Source organism: Sciurus vulgaris, assembly GCF_902686455.1.
Source record: "Sciurus vulgaris genome assembly, chromosome: 10".
NCBI classification, from domain to species: Eukaryota; Metazoa; Chordata; class Mammalia; order Rodentia; family Sciuridae; genus Sciurus; species Sciurus vulgaris.
Genome location: NC_136470.1, coordinates 42408698 through 42427278, shown reverse-complemented (window position 1 = coordinate 42427278; position 18581 = coordinate 42408698). Strand labels below are relative to the sequence as shown.

The 18581-nt window shown below is 31.7% G+C and overlaps 1 protein-coding gene across 2 annotated transcripts in view; it reads right to left on the bottom strand.

Annotated features, from left to right (window-relative positions):
- EPHA3 (EPH receptor A3) overlaps positions 1-18581 on the bottom strand; it is a 340031-nt gene that overhangs the window by 41558 nt on the left and 279892 nt on the right. For both annotated transcript variants that reach the window (XM_079155919.1, XM_079155920.1), the window contains exons 10-13: positions 18068-18193; positions 11603-11788; positions 2275-2336; positions 279-488 (exon numbers count right to left, since the gene is read on the bottom strand). In XM_079155919.1, the coding sequence (XP_079012045.1) occupies positions 279-488; positions 2275-2336; positions 11603-11788; positions 18068-18193 (584 nt within the window). The remainder of the gene's footprint in view (positions 1-278; positions 489-2274; positions 2337-11602; positions 11789-18067; positions 18194-18581) is intronic.

Genomic DNA, 18581 nt, shown 5'->3' with positions numbered 1-18581 from the left:
AGCTGAACTACATAACCAGTTCTTTTTATTTTTTATTTTGAGACAGGATCTCACTAAGTTGCTGGGGCTGGCCTCAAACTTGCAATCTTCCTCTCTCAGCCTCCCAAGTCACTGGAACAACAGGTGTGCAACATCACACCTAGTTAATATCTTAATTTTAAGAGATTTTTTTCCTTCCAGGGAAGCATAACTGACACAGTATTTTTACTTATTTACAAGTCCACATGATACAAGATGAAAAGTAAAGATGAAAAGGGAGAAAAGTCCATGTTACTTACTCTTGTTGTATAAGCAGCTTCTGGATCATCCTCGAGAACACGTGAAAGTCCAAAGTCAGAAACCTTACACACCAAATTACTGTTGATCAATATGTTCCGGGCAGCAAGGTCTCTGTGTACATATCCCATATCTGACAGGTACTTCATGCCAGATGCTATACCTCGGAGCATCCCCACCAGCTGGATGACTGTAAACTGGGCATCATGTTTCTGCAAAACATTTCCAATAGGCCATGATATGTTTCCATAGCCAAAAAATATCTATTTTCCTTTGAAATCTTACATTCCCAAATTTGTAATGAGAATGATTATACACATTTTAGCTCCAAGCACTCAAGACTAACAAGAGGTGTGGAGAGACGAATACAAGACTAGAACAAAATTGCATAGAGGCTGTAATTCCAAAAACATTATCATGTAATCAGAACCAGATTCAAAAGCAGGACTTCTCTGTTCTTTTTAATGCTCTTCTTCAGAAGCATTAAAGTCAAGAACAAAAAATTGCAATGGATTTATTTCATTCTCCCTTCTTGGTTTCTACATATTGTATGAATTGCTTCAAATAAGGTAGATACTAAATTTTAAATTATCATCATAAATAAGTAGTACCTAAGTAGGAAAAATTTATTGATTGATTTTTTTTTTAATATTTTAAACATATCCTGATAAACCAATCCTGATTTGTAGGTCATAAAATAGAAAGCAAAAGAAGACAAAGTAATAAATAGATGGAGTCCTATATTTAGAAAAACTTATGATTCACTTGGATTTCAATAGAACATATAGTTTAAAATATATAGATAATATACTAATATGAAACTGCACATCTCCATATATTTACAAAACTAATAATATTAAGTGAATGCCAGCTCTAATAGTTCAATCACCTGATTTAGAAAATGTTTTTGAAATCTTTATGAAAATAATTAAAAAACTATTTGACATTGAATATTAAAGTTGGTGAATTCTCACTCTTAGAAAAGTCAGAATTTTCCTCCATGATTACTAATACATGTATATTTTATGTATCAAATCATGCTTTATCTATCTATCTCAATTTACAAAATATTTAAAGTGCTTTGAGGACAGAGACTATGTCTTCTCTTATCCCCTACAGTGACTAATGATTGCCATTGTAATTCAAGACATCACAGACTTTTGAATGCCATAAAATTTTTGCATTTCTTTGTAAATAATATTGGTTGAAACATATTTTTAAAAAGGGAAGGAGGGAGAGGGAGGGGTATGGAAATTGGAAAGACAGTGGAATGAATCTGCCAGTGACTCTCCACATCATGTACAACCACAAGAATGAGATCTTAATTAGAATATGTTAAACTCCATGTATGTATAATGTATCGAAATACATTCTACTGTCATGTAGGACAGGAACAAAAAATAAAATAAAACATATCAAATGTATTAAAACATAAAGCTTCTAAACTTAAGAATAGTCTCTTTCTACATATATATATATACATATATATATCACAAAAATGAAATTCCTCAATTGAGAGTATACATACTTTGCATTACAGCATATGATTAGTTTCTGAGTGAACAGCATTATGTGAGAGGTAGATGATCTGTCTTATAAGAAACAGAGGTTACTTATTTTAAATAAAGAAAAGGTAGTATTTCTGTCATATAGCAGTGTAATTTGTGTCTTGTCTTAGAAATTTTTTTATGTTTTATATTTTTTGATACTGGTGTGAATCATAACATTACAAAATAGCTGAAAAAGATTGCATAAATTTGTTTTAAAACTATAAACCATTACCATTTAAGTGCTGCAAGATAAGGATGAAATTTTATACTTTTCTCCTTACTATTTAATAACAGAAAATTTCAGGTTTGCTTAAATTTAGATTTCCAAATTGCATGGCACAATATTTGAAGGCATCTCTAATATTTTATCAGTATGTGTGTGTGTGCATACACCCAAGCATATATATATATATATATATATATATATATATATATATATTTTACTTACACGTAAGAAACTGTCCAAGGAACCATTTTCCATGTATTCTGTGACAATCATAACTGGTTTACCTAAGTATATGGTAAATAACAAATTAAGTAATCATTAGTATTGTCCAAATAATATCATAAAACAAACATATATAATCCACTTTGATGGACCTGATGAACACAAGCATGTAAAATCTTTCCTATTCTCCAACGTTCACACAGTTTCAATCAAATGAAACAAAAACCTAGGTTTCAATAGAAAATGAAATTTAATAAAGAAAATAAAGAAGACTAGTTTCTAGAATAAAGGTCCAGAACCTAGAGTGTCCAAGTCAGCTTATTTGGTATGGTTTTCAATGAACAAAAATATGCTTCTTTCCTCCCTTTAATTTCATTTTAGTTAATTATCAAAATCAAGTTTTAACCTTTAATCTTAAAATAGAATCAGGAATTCAACATTCATTTATTCTCCCTAAAATATTTACAGAGCTGTATGCTAAGTATTCTTTTTGTGTTGGTTAGTCAGAAGCAAGTAAATAAAAATTCCTATATGCATGATTTATATTCCTACATGCATGGAGTTATATAAAACATTTGAGAATAATAAATACAATCTTTTTACCTACATTCAATTAACATATTGGACTTTTAAAACCTATGTGATATGTGAAAGGAAAATAAACTAAAATCAGAATTGCTGTTGGCAGTATGTTTTAAAAAGCATTTAGGAACCATGTGTCTTTACATATGATTAAACCTTTTAAATGCAGAATTTTATTGTATTATACAGAAATTATTATGTGCAAAATACTGGTTTAACCATTTTAAATATATTAACTTCTTATCACTTCCATTTTGCACATGAGAAAATTGAGATACCGAGGTTAATTAACTTGCTCAGTGTCATACAGCTAACACTAAAAATCAAGAGTTGCAACCCTCATACAGTATGCTGTCACCGAGGGAAATGTTTGAAATAAGAAAAAGCTTCAGACACAAAGAAGCTAAGTATACCAAATAGGAAGAGCAACAGATTGAGTAAATGTTCAACTATAGGTAATGAGGTAGTCAATTATTACATGTCAGTTCTATGGATTAGTTTATATTAGAATGATTCTGAACACTAGAGCCCTTTAAGTAATTGTTACAGTATAAAGCTTCATGAAAAAAGCTGAAAAGATAACTCTATTTTGATAAGATCCAGGAAAATAAATAATGAAAAACAAACATTTCAAAATGAAAATGAAATTTCAAATATGCCTTTACTCCATGTACAAACAGAGAAATAAGATGTATCCCATTTGTTTACAATAAAAAAAAATTTGGTACATATGAAATACTAGTAAATTACATAATATCATATTAGGTACTTGACAACTTACATCACTCAATGTTCACAGCATCCTTAGGCTCTATTAATATGCATTATTTCTATTTTATTGCTTCCTCACCTAACATCATTGTGAATTTAAACAATTTGTTAAATTACACAATTACTTATAGTCAAACATATCCCCAGTAAGGCTCCCTCTGATTTCAAAGACTACTCACTTTACTACGTTGCAATTCTTTTTATTGTTGCTGTTATGCTTTAATTATAAACATTTCATGTTTCTATATTTATAATCTTTAGAATATAAATCACAATAAAACATAATTTTAATTATTCAAAAAAATTTTAGTATTTTCTATCAAAAACAACTAGTTTCTAAATTACTTTTCTTTTTGAAATGTTTGCTTTTCATTACTCATTCCCCTAATTGTTATCTAAACTTGGACTATAGAAGAGAGTTATATATAATATTTGAGAATGAGTATAGCTAAGTATATGTTATAAGTATAGTTCTTTTCAGCTTTGCTCATGTAATATGATACTGTAATAATTATGTAAATTATTACAAATGTGTCCAGTTGATCGAGTAATATATGAAAAGTCCATTTTGTCAAAACTTTGAACATTAAGATCTTGTTTTTTTCAAACTCTAACTAAAGTTTGCTTTGACAATATTCAGGAAGTCATGGAAGATTGTCTCTTGCCTTAGGACCTCTGATCTCTCCTAAAAGACTGGTCCCAGAGACCCAACCTGGGATAAAATGAGTGAATGAATGAATGAATGAATGAATGAGTGCAGTCTTCCATTGCATGCACTTTGTAGATCATAATCAGTGTCTGTGTCCCTTAATATAATTCTGTGGAGGGTGATACATTACCAAAATTAAATGTATACTTTGTCACAAATACTTTGTCTCATACAACCTGTTAATATGCTTGTGTCCTACTCATACATGTGCTTATCTCTCTTTTCCTCTGGCTCTTAGTCTTATGACCATTCCATTTCTTATTAGCATGTCTAGTAGAATGTTTGGCAAGGGAAATAAAAGTAGCTAAAAAGTCAAACCAGTCAATTAAGTCAAAGCCCCGTGACCATTCACAAATCAGATCAGGCTGCATTTAACTTCGTAATTTAGGTATTTGTAAACACATCAGTTAAGATGGGTAAGACTGAAAATGTGCTTTGCATTAAGTTCAAAGATTCTGCAAACCAAATGCACAGACGTAGAGTAAACAGAATCGCAAATATCCTACCTTGGAAAGCAGTATTTTATTGTAGAATTTCCCTTGAGATGTTTATTTTGATAAATAAGGTTAAGGAAAAGAGTCTATGGAACAGTGGTCAAATGAGTTCTAACATGCATTAAATGTGATGGGGAATTATTTATAACATGCCAGTTCATCTGCATATTATTTGGTGTATTTGTACTTAAGTTTGCATATTCTTTCATGTGTATTTTGATTTACAAATTACATGATCAGCTTCCTCAAGACAACTATATTTTCCACTAGCCTCAGAGACCCCAAAATATATCTGGGTATGCATTCAAAACTCAGTGGAAGAACTGTTCTCTGACTGGCTGAAAAGAAACTTCATCAAAACTAAGCAAAACAAAATTTGCAGAGGAGTTGTGCTTTTGTTCTTCAATTAACTTATGAATATAGAGAGTATGGTGATCTTTCATAATTATAAAGGAAGGAAAATCAGTCACTTAGAATAAGTTCATTTCCCCAGCAATCCCCAATGACTCAGAGACATTACTAATCATTGAATCACTGCTTGATGACAGAAGAATTGTAATTAAAAATATCTAAGAATTTTAGTTTCAGCACTATTTCACCACAACCTTCTTAATCACATATTTTATATATGTACATATATACAGAACATATGTATTATAGATAGTCTGCTTAAAGAAATTTTTTTTGCAATTTTCAAATGAGTTTTAGATTAAAATATTTACATTCAAGCATAAAAGCATAAATTATTAAAATATTATAAATTATTCGAATTTAACTTCACTTAGAAAGGAAATGCTATAAATCTTGCTAGTAACAGTAATTGTGTCTTTCACTCTACACCTTATTTCAAGAGACTTAAGCACACTTTAATAGATGAGTATGATTCATAATATCAAAACCCTTGACCTTAGCACTAGCATTCTTTTATTAGATCATTTAATCAGAATCAGGATGGAAGAAATAAAAGCATAAATAGGGATGTTGAAGGAAATTGACAAAATTTACCTGTTCCTAAGACAGACAATTTGAATCAGCTTTGACAAGAAAAAATGCTTTAGTTATAGATTTTCATGTATTATATCTAATTGTGATAGAAATGTTGTAATAGATCAAGGTACTTTTCTGTGAGTTTCCCATTGGATTATTATAAAAATTCAGGGCAAATTTTCTAAAAGCCATTATAATCAAGGTATTGTTTTGTTGAAATGATCATCATCTAATAGTTAAAATTGGGCCAACAATATTTATTTGTAGTCCTAAATTCATGACCTAGCTGTTATAATTCATCGAATCATGTCTATTATAACTCCTCTCTTCAAGATTGGACTGAAAAAGTCTCTCCAAACCTTCCCCAACCAACCATACTCTCAATCTTAACACATAGAATGATTTGATTACTTAAAGTTTTAATTAATTCACGCTTAACTTGAAACCAAGTTTAACATCTATGATTACAAGAATTGTGATCTTAGTTCCATTCAGAGCTACGTCATTCTGTAAGTATAGTTAATGAATACAGTAATCTGAACGTGTTCAGTTTGATTTTATAAGAATGTTTTAGCTTCATCCTTTCAAGTTTTCTATACTTTATTACCTTATCTAATTGCACAGTTTAATATTTTAATATAAAACAGATGAATTAATAGCAGGTTCCTTCTACTTTAAAGGAAGTACTATTCATATTTCATTTTTTACTATTAGGACTATAGGTTTGTTTTGGCTTTGGTATACCTATCAAGTGTACATATTTTCTATGTATGATATGCTAATAAAAATTTAAAGTTCAAGTGATTTTAGGTCTTCTTTGCCCATTGACATGTTTTTTCTTCTATTCTCATTGTCAATGTTTGAAATTATTCAATATTAAACCAACTTTGCATTCTTGGAATAAACTAAACTTGTACACAGTGTGCTAACTTGTTCATATATTATTATGTATGAATTTACAATGACATTATTATTTTGTTCAGGCATCACAATAATCTGTTGTTTTACTTTCTGAAAGCAGCTGTACTGTTTGTATCAAGATATAACTATCCTCATGAGTTAGGGGTGTTTCCTTCTCTCTCTTTCTGAACATGTTTGTATTAGACCAGAATTACTCAGAAGGTTATTAAACATGTACAATTTATTTTATTTCTTCTTCCTTTATGACAGTTACTGTTTGTGATAATTAATGTTCTATAAAAGGTAGTCTTTGGACACATATAAATCATACTATAACATATTTTATAAGTTGGATTTAATCTTTCAAATTATCAGAAAAAAGTCCTATTCATTTAAATGAGTAAAATACACAATATCAAATACTTTTATAATTCAAACCTGACCAATTCATCTAAGAGACATAGTGAATGGGGAAAAGAAATAGCAAATGTTCTTTAAACATGTAAAAATAGCATTTCCTCCCTTATTTTTTCTCTAATATTCTTAGTAGAGATGTTCCTAATATAGTTGATGTGGGTATATAAATAAACATGTTCTGACCTCATTTATCAATTTGCAATCATGAATATATAATGGAATCATCACATTCTCCAAATTTTGTTATTCTAACAAACTATTTCTGCAAATTATTTGTAAAATAAACACAACATATATGTTGTCTATTAAGAGTATCACACGAAGTATCATCTTAATGCATGAGCGAAATAAGACTTTAACAGCAACGTGAACAGTAAAAAAGGTTTTAGCTTTGTTACTTAAGTTTAATATCTTATTCTAGCAATGTCTCCCCATTCCATGTTCAGAAAGTAAGAATGTGAATATCACATGTATAAGTCTTTGGTACAATAGGGACACTTACACAAAGACAGTTATATTTTAATTATGAGAAATTTTCTTAATTTTATATACATGACATTCTCCATTAATTTAAGATTACAGTTGAATTTCATGATTTTTTTTTGTTTTAATTTTCAGAAAATAATCCATGGGAAAAGCACATCTATCTCAAACAGTAAGATTTTTTCTATTTCTCTAAGCAAAATGTTGCCAGTGGAAATTACTGTTAGAGTCTGAACATCATATAACTAATGGTGTGATGGCAGAAATACCAAACATTCACTAAAATCAAGTTCCATCCTTTTGAACTTGAACTAAAATTGATAACACATGTTAGTACCTAGTTCTAAGCAGAGAATGTGCCCCCAGCTTTCTGCTACTTTGAAGATCAGAGACTCTATCACCTTCTTTTGTTTAAGACCATCAGGTTAAAAATGTACCATTAAAATTGTTTATGACTAAATTCAAATAGAAAATATAATGACTGAATAAAAGGCTTCTCTGAATGATTTGGAAATGAGACACTGTATTAAGCCCAGTATTTTCAAGCACACAATTGATAGCAATAATAAAAAGAATTACCATGAGCAAAAATAACTAAATAAAAAAATAAGGAATTATTTTTAAGAATTTTCTTTACACACCCAGAATAACTGATAATATGTCTAACTCAACCAGAAGTGGTAATAGAGATTTATTCAATTCTTTGTCACTTAATGTATTCTTATACAATTTAATCTAATCTTTAAAATATCTGAACTATTAGATCTACACCTGAGAAGTGAATATCTGTGAATGGTTTGATTTATATGAGCTCTTACAAGTACTAAGACTGAATCAGACTTTGATATCAGATCCTTCATTCTTAATCTAGAAACACATATGACTGTTTTTCTTTTTAAATGCAATTTTGTTCAGTAAATTGTAGGCTCTGTATCATTCTACTTGTGTGTATGTGTTTGTGTATTTGTGTGTTCATGTGTATCTGTACTATACAGGTAGATTTTTTTTAGAAGTGGTAAACTTTCAAAAACTAAAATAACAGGAGAAGAATAAATAACTCCTTTTGGAGACAAGATTGCCATGTTTATATATTAAATGCAACATATTAACTTTATTGTAAAGAGTTCTATTTCCTCTCTGTTATTATAGGGTGCCAGACTTAGAGCTTTTAAATATGCCACTAAGGAGTTTAAAATCTAATTCTAAGTCTAATACTCTATTATGTTTACAATATATGAGAAGACTGGGATTTATATAGTCAGATTTGGCAACTTCTTACATACTTACTTGACCAGGGAGATATATCAAATTTAGAACTTTCACTTTAAGTATAAGGCACTTGTAATCCATATTAGAAAGTTCCTGAATCAGACAACAATAAGATGTTTAATGCATAATACTTGCAATTTTTTAAAGTCATTGTTTTTCTTAATATTTTCTGCAGATTTTTCTGCATTTTTGTCTTGGGGATTGTTTTATTTATTTTTCTGAATACCATTATCCATACTTAATTATTTTATTTTTATATACTAAGAAATTTTGCTACAGTAGTTATGATAATTTTATTATGATAATCTTCTTTATCATTCAGTAAACATATTTAGAGGGAACAGTGAAATAGGAAGGGTAATTTTAAATAATCCAGAACATTGGAAACAAAAAAGTCAACTTATGTTTGTTAAAATTTAAAGCTGATATTTAGTTTGATAGTGACTTTTATCTTATTCTTTTCTTAGTTGTAGGTTTTGGAGAAGTTATGTAATTATTCTGTCTAAGCTAAGACCTCCATCACTCCCTGGGGTACGTTAAGAGTTACATAACTGTATGGCATTGAAAAATGCATTAACATTACTTACTAAAACACTAAAGAAAAACCCATTTATAAAGACACTGCTCACTCTTTTTTTCTTCCCTCTTCCTTTACTCCTTCCTTCCTTTTCTCTTTTTTTCTTTCTTTCCCTCCATCCCTTCCTCATTAATCAATTATTTATTCCTCAACATTGGTAAACTAAGTATCTACCAGGATCCAGATTTTAATTTAATCCCTACTTTTGTCCTCTTTCAGTGTTTATATTTTGCTTTAAAGGCTGGAAGGATGCCTTGCTAATGATCCCCTTGTTAAGAAAGCTTTTAAAAATCAAGAAATGAAAAAAATTAGTGGAATGCAAGAATTAAGTACAGAAATCCACTTTTGTCCAGAGTTAGGATTAGAGGTGAAATGAGCAAAGCAAGTTCTTAATGTATCTCTAGCAATTTCAAGTTAGACAAGCTCCCCCTGCATTACAGTTGTTTGCACAAATGTAAACAGGAAAAAGGCCATATCTCAATCAAAGGAAGAAGTGGCAATGGAATAATGCCATGGTACAAAGTTAGGCATGAAACAGGCACTTCATAAAAGAAAACTTGTGGCTATTGAAAGAAGAATGGCTATATTAGTATATATGAGTTTTCTCCCTCTATTGGGACTTTGGATCTAAAGGACAAACATAGTGAAGATGTCATGGAGGTCATTAAATGACTAAAAACATCACTAAAACCCCAGTGAGATGTGATACTACAATTCAATTGACATAAAACAGTATGGTCTTTTCTTGAGGAACAATGGATTCTTACATTTTCTCAACCCTTACCACTCCCATCAGTGTTTTTATTGATCATTAATTTGAAAAATAAAAAAAATAGTTTTCATTGGAAAATATTTCAACACCACTACTAATTTTGCCTGATTTTTTAGAAGTCCAGGGGCAAGAAAGACATAATTTTCATAAGACTTAACATGGACATACAGTTACATCATTCCCTACTGTAAAGTTCCTTATTCTATTTATTTTATATGAGAACTCACAAGGAAATCAAAGTATATTTCATTTATACCATGCCCTTTTGAGGAAGGAAATGCCTTTTTAGTCACACTAAAGTGAGAATAGGTATTAGTACCATTTGGAAAGTGCTGTATGTAATATTAAAGAAAAATAACATTGTGAAAAATATAATGAGTAATGTCTGTTGGTAACCATAGAGTATGTAAATATGGTGCCAATGAATTATCCCCTAAAGGATGCCAACTTCCCTGCCATATGTTGTCTTTCACTGTAAGAAGTCTGCTGCCAATTTCACTTATTCTTCATCCTGTGCTCCAAAAATCATGAGGAAAAAAAGTCCTAAGCATTCTCAAGAGGTTTCCATTGGGATTGGATCCAAAAATCACAGATCTGCCTCACGGGATCCCTTTTGAGCTTGGCTGGAGAAACCATCATGGAAAGAAATTCAGATCTCTATCACAGGCTGTGAGCCAGAACTTCCCCAGAGCAGTCAAGAATCCACCTGGGACTCTAGATCAGAACAGTTTGAAATCTACAGAGAACTGAAAAAAAAAAAAAAAAAGGTTTTGGGTCTACAGTAATTCCGATCTTTACAGCTCAGAAGCATTCCCAAGACTCCTATAATTTTCCTAAATGCAGAGGGTTAACGGAGTAAAGATCTGGAAGCTGAAATGAAGCTGGTGAACAGTAAAAAACAAAGCAGCTGAGCTAACTAGAAGTCCTGTGGAAACTGAGTCATTTTTTTCCTTCACTACTCTACATTCTCACAATCCTCTCTTTGACACTCTTTGAATCAGCTTATCTAAATAGCTAAACCTCTCATTCCTATATATATTTTTAAAGATTTTTAAGATCTAGACTAGCATTGTCAATATACTACCAGTTAAATACTTTTGCTCTGTGGTCAAAGAAAGGCATTTTAATCCTAAACTGATCTTTTTGTTAGAACTAAAGGTGTTTTCTGTTTTGTTTTGTTTTTGGTGGTGTTGGAGTTTGAACCAAGGGTTTCACATATGCTGAGCATGTGTTCTACCACTGAGCTATACTCCAGGCCCAGAACTAAATATGTGAAAAAAAAAAATAAAAAAATTTAAATGATTGAATTGAGGCTTAAACCACCTCTGCTCAGCACATACAAAAGCAGGTCTTATGGTTTTTCTTACTTTTAGTAACAACTCCTTCCAGGCGAATGATGTTGGGATGGTCAAACTGTCCCATGATGCTCGCTTCTCCCAGGAAGTCTCTCCTCTGCTTCTCTGTATAGCCCACTTTCAGGGTCTTGATGGCCACTGAAATTTCTTTTTTGGAAGGAAGTTTTAGGCGACCACTGCATACCTCACCAAATTCACCTGTTCAAATGCAGAAGAAAAGCAAAATGTAAGGAATTATATAATTAAAAATGATCACTACAGAATAATTATGTGCTTTAAATAATTCCATTGAAATATTTATGTTTTGACTCAAAAGATATATACTATAGACCTCCAAATTATTATTGAAGATGGTAATATGAGACTGCCTAGGAAATGCCAGTACATCTGTATCCTAGTAGGAAAATGGGTCCTGTAAGAAGCTCCATATATTTCTAAGTGCCACACTATGAAAAACGCATTAGAGAAAAACAAGAGGAAAGTTGAAAGCTTGTCATCCATCATACTCCTAACCCTTTGTTGTAACAACTAACAATACTCCAGAATCAACAGGCCAGTACAGATATTGTGAGTTAAACTTTGGATTGAACTTCATATGTTTCTAACTGTTCTGTTTTTACCAAGATGTCCAATTTGTCTATACACTCAGTCTCTGTGAAAATGAGAATGAAAGCATCTGCTATCAATTCATTTTATTGGACTATTGGTGTGTTACATTATGGTCATACCAGCTATAAAGTTATCTGGGCTTCTGGGAGAACAATAATATAACAGTATCAAATAAAACATAGCATGTCTTAATAGAAAGAATCACTATAGAAATGTTTTTTAGATTCTGTGTCCTCCATGAAAAAGATGTCCTAAATGTATGATTAACTCAGACTGGGTTGAATATGTGGTGTTGCTGACTTTTAAATATTCTAATCCCTTTGATATAAATTGCCAGAACGAGATGGGTTCTACTTTGCCACTATCGATATACATTGCTATTGAGATTTGCCAGTCACTCTGTCACTAAATTTTGAGCTTCCACAGAGCAGAGATTTTTAACATTCATTTTGCCATCCTCATAGCTGCCTTAATGATGGCCACAAAGTCTTGTAGTACCAGGCATAGAATACTTCTTGTTCACAACTCTTAATATTACATGAGTTATTAGATATCTTGTGCACCATATTAAAAATGACTTCCAGTATTAAGCGTATTTTTTCTGAAGTATGCTAGGTTAACTGTATAATCAACTTGGGATGACTATGGACTAAAAACAATTTTCTTGGTCTCATCTTCTCACTTTGAGGTTTCTTTTTTATTGGTGGGGGGCGGTGGTTACCAGGGATTGAACTCAGGGGTACTCAACCACAGAGCCACACCCCCAGCCCTATTTTGTATTTTATTTAGAGACAGGATCTCACTAAGTTGGCTTAGTGCCTTGCTTTTGCTGAGCCTGGCTTTCAACTTGCAATTCTCCTGTCTCAGCCTCCAGAACCGCTGGTATTACAGGCCTGTGCCACCATTCCCGGCCTCACTATGCGTTTTCTACAAGTTTCATGCCCTATGTCTCAGTCAGAGAGAGGTAAAATGATTCTCCCTAACTTTTTTTCATCTGACTAAGTGGTTTGACTCACAAAAGCAGCAGGCTGTCCTGTGGCTTTACCAACTACATGACTACAAATGACTTTCCTCTCTTCAGGAAACTCCCCCTACCTTAACCCTTTCTTGGGAACCCAGTCTTACTACTGTTTCCAAAGTTATGACTTATACTTGGCAAAATCACTGAAAGTCCAAATGCACATACTCAAGCACTCATGTAACAAACACCCATCTGCTGGCAACAGTGTGACTGTCACTGTGAAAAACAGAGAGGTGATTGTACACAAAGCAGCACTAGCGGCCTCTTTTTGAAGAAGTAGAGAGAAGACAGCCATTTGCCAGCTATCCTGTTCTGTAGGATTATAGTCAGAAGTGGGGAGCAGAACTTGCAAAAGTTTACTGACTTTTCTAATTCCAAGAGAGAATATTTATTACAGTTATGGAAATACTATGAGAAGGAGAAGTCACCATGCACATGAAGTCACTGTCAGAATCAATAAACAAGAGCAATAGTTTTTTTCCTTACACAGCATTATCTGAATATTGCCAGAGACTCCAGTTTACTATGTGCAAACACTAAGTTTGAGAAAACCATGAAAAGATATACATAATAAATTTTAATTCTTAACTAAGGTTCTGTCATTATTATGAGTCAATTTGGTAAAAAGAATTGTTTTGAATTTGCATGTCATCAATATTTGCTGACACATCACTTGTCAGTTTACAGAAGAGAGAGTACAAAGTTGTGGTTAAGAGCATCAATCTAGAGCCAAATTGCCTAGAGTCTAATCCTTGCTCTGTTACCTACTAGCTTTGTGATGTTAAGTGAATGTCTTAACCTCTCTGTGCTTCCATTATCTTATCTATAATGAGTATACCAGTTGTGTCTACCTCATATGAAGGTTGTACATTAAAGGAATCAATGCATGCAGAGCACTTGAAACAGTGCCAAACATGCAGTAAGTGATATCTAAGTGCTAGACACTATTTACTTCTCAGAGTTCAAACACACCTTAAAAAGATTAAATTGTCTATCTACCTCTTAGGAGTTTCTGTTCAGATAGAATGGACAAATGAATATAAAAGTGCTTTATAAAATGTCAAATTCTATATTGATAGAAGAAATAGTTACGATGGTAGTGGTGATGACAAGTGTCGTGTTGCATTGCACAAGTATCTGTAAAGGAGAGAATTTTGTAAGACTGTCTTCTCACTAGAGAGATTAAGGGCAGGAGCTTGAATTTCAAGCAAGTCAATTATAGACTCAAAGTGAAGTACCTAGAGATAACATATGTATACTTACTTCAAAACTCACGAAATGGTGTTTCAGTAACACTAATTTAAAAAAAAATTAGTAAATGATTGTTTCATCAGATACATACCAGAAAAGGTCACCAATATAAAACATAGATATGTTAAATATTAATTTAATTATCTTTACAATAATTTAAAAGTACAGTGTTGAGAAAGTTTACAGAGTGGGCAAACATGATTCTCAATATTTCCTTCTAGCAATGTTTAATAATTTTTTTTCAATTAACTTTGCACTTAAAAGAAATAAAATTTAATTCTGTCATTTCTAACTAAGACCACAGCTACCAGATATTGTGTTTTTTCATGTGTTTGTTTATTTTACTTTGTTTTATTTTGGTAATATACATGTAGAACATTTCTATTTGCCCATAGAAATAGGTATACTTTGTGGAAATGGGTAATGTATTTTGATTTGACACACACAATATAAAAGTTATTCACAATAAAAGTTCTTATATTTATTTAAAATAGAAAAAAGTACCCTAATGTTTAAGTAGAATGACCCTCTTCCACACTAGCCTCAGAGTCCCCTCTTGTACTACTTTACTGAGAGAAGCATAATAAAAATACATACTGAATACTGCTCGGGTGATAGGAGAGTGTTGCACATGAACTATCTGATTTAATCCTAACTGAAATCCTAAAAATCACTGCTGTGGTCTTTAGTGTCCAGACTGGGCTTGGAATATAAAAACAGCAGATCAAGTTATGGTTTCTCATTATCGTGTGACCTTAGCCATTCCAATTCTTGGTTATTTTTTTTCTCATCTGTTGAAATGGAGATAATAATACCTAGCTAAAAGGGCTAATAAAGTTAAATATTGGATAAGTTAAAGGCATAATAAATATTTTCTTTCTTCAGAAATTTTCAGTGTTGAAACTTCAAAAAGTGGTTGAACTAAGGAATAGAACTAGGAATTTTTCATCATTATTAATTCTTCACTAATACAAATTTGCTACTTTACATGAGTTACTCTACGTGAGTTAATTCATGGCTCCATTTTACTTTATCATGTTCAATATGAGTATAATTTTTCTGAAGACCAAACACATAAGTGAGAGTTTCTGTAAAAAGAGTTTCTTTTTTAATCTATATAAAATATCTGACAAAAAATTAAAGAACAAATCCCCATACATAATACGCCCACCACCTCTACACACACACATATTTTTATACATATTTAATTAACTGTGAAATTACTGTCATTATCTGAAATGTTTATCCTTTCTAAAAATGGAAGATGGTTGCTAATCAATTTAACATGATTGTTAAATTTTTGTGAATAGCATACATAAGTTTATTTTTTAAAATTAAAAGGGATACAATGTAGGTAAACATTCATAAAACAAGTTTGACCTGACAGGCTGGGATGTATGTAGCTCAGTGACAGAACCCTCACCTAGCGTGTGGGAGACCCTGGGTTTCATCCGTAGTACCACAAAAGTAAACAAAAATAAATTAGAAAGATTGTCATTAGTTGATTTTTCCTGAAGCTATCATTATAGAAATTGGTATATGTACATTATCTCATTATGTGATTTTATCTATTTTTGTATATATTTGAAATGTTACCAAGAAAAATGTTAAAAGATTGGTAACTTTTAAAGTTTCAATTCCATATTCTATCTTGTAATGACAAACACTCCCTAGGCTAATCCAAGCAGTCTAGAGTTGTGTGTGTGTGTTATATATTGCATTATATTTAACCAACCTTAAAAATATACCAATTTGCCAATCCTACAGGCATAGCTTTATTGCTCCAAGTGTGGCAAATGCAAATATTATCTTCAAAAGCCTGAATACGGGCCATGTGTCTAATTATTCACAGATAGTCTGAAGAAAGAAGGAACAAAGAGGATCTGTTCTGATCCTTAATGAGCATTGGGGATTATTAAGTGATTCAGTATAAGTGGACCTCTCCTTATCACATTTATCATTTACCAGATAGAATTTTTCATGAATGTGCTTTGTCTCACTACTCTGTTCTGGCTATCTGGCTCTGCCAATACATCTTTGCATAAATCTTCTATCAGTTCAAAGAGCCTCAGATGCCAAGGTGGTAGTGATGTCTGTCTGGCCTTCTGGACACTGGTTGAGTATAAGTGAGTTTTTCTTTTTCTGACAAACTCCAGTTAAGGGTGCAAAGATCTCATGCAATTTGTGCTACTGTAGTTTCCATGCTGGAGAACAGTGCACTCTTGTGGGGCAGCATTAAAACCAGCCAGACAAAACCTTCTACATCTCAGAGCACAAAGCAGGACAGCGCCAGTGCAACAGAGCAATTGTCATATGTCTGCTTTGGCACTGGGTTTAGAAGAGTGTATGTGATCAGGTCTTACAAGGTGAAGAAAGAAGCACCTACTCCAGTTTCTTTTTATTGAGCACTGGTTTCATTTTTTAATATTACCTGTGCAAGTGAGTTTTTAAGAGAATGAAACATGACAAAAATCAGAAAAAAAAGCTTTAGAAAATTATTTTATTTAGGTACTATGAATTGCTCAAATTTTCCCTTTTGCATACTATCTACTGCTTGAATTTTCAATATCATTTTGGTGTACAGAAAACATAGAGGCAATTATATGCACATTTGTGTAAAGAAGCATTAGTCATAAATATATAAATGTAGTACTTGCAGAAAATGTGATCTAATAAGTTATGCATAATTCAATGAGTTAATTTCTTAGATTCTCACTTTATCAACATGACTAGTTTTGTTTTGAGAGCAATATTAAAGGGTGAGATGATGGTGCAAATCTATTGTTGAGCATAGTTCATTTATACTTTTGTATAGTAGTTTTATTTTTATGCATGCTGACATAAATTATGGCTATCCATGTGTTATGTGTAAATATATAAAGTACTGTTATTAAATACATATCTGAATTTTTTACTAGAAAAATGCAACTTCTATTAATAATCACCCCATAGATTTTTGTTAGTAAATTTATAATTGAGTTAATTAAATTTATGATTAACTTAATGAATATATGATTAATGATTAGAACAAAAAGTGTGCATTAAAGACAACTTCAATCCAAATAAATTTACTATATAAAGTCAAGAAAGTATTAAATGAAGCAGTTCATGTTACTTAAAATATCCTTTTCAAAATTTTAGTGATGAAATTTATGCAAAGTATGTCAGGATTTTATTTTTTGTTGTTTGCTCTTTTAATTCCAAAGTAGATATTGAAATTCAAAATTAAAATTCAATTCTTAGACTTGTTTAAAATGAGATACTTTTATACTGTTACCCCTATTTAATCAAATAGCTTTATGACACATGATCAGTGTGGCCATGAGATGATTGAGTAGCGGCTGCTGCCGCCTCTGAAATTCAATAAATAAAAGGCAGCCAGGTCTGAGAGTCTGTAAGTCTGGCACCTTTGAAATCATTACTCACCATTAAATACCCTTTTTATTTGTTGCCTGTCTTTGATCATGAAATCAGAAAATACCTCTTTCCATTGCAATATTCTTAGGCAACAAAACCTGATCAATCTCAGGTAGTATTCTTTTTGTAAACCTGTGATTAGCATTCTAGGTCAGCAGCCCGGTTATTGAGGTACTTACCTGCTCCAACAACTTTGTCGATGGATATGTTGGTGGCATCCAATTCCTTAGCAAACTCATGAACTGCTTGTGTTGGGTCTTCATACGTATGTGGGTCAACATAAGTTCTGAGACCTGGAAGTTTTACTATTTGAGGGAAAAGGCATTATTGCAGTGAAATTTATAAAACTTTTAACTGAGCAAATTTTATGATAAAAATATTAGCTAACAATTTCTCCATCCCAATAAGGTACACCAATCTTTGGTTTATTCTGTGATATAATAGAAACTGAGATTTTGCCTTAAATATTTAAAATTTAAGAAAAATTGTTCAAAATGAAAGATAAAGAGCCACAAGGAGGAGTTTTCTCAGGGAAAACACTAGAAGGAAAATTGACATACAAGAAAGCAGATCTTAAAATGTCATATCAACTGCTTGACACTATGTAGCTTTTATTAACATTCACAATCAAAATCCCCCACTGGAACTGTTGATCAAGTTTAATCTATGAGTATGGGTATATGTAAGTACAAA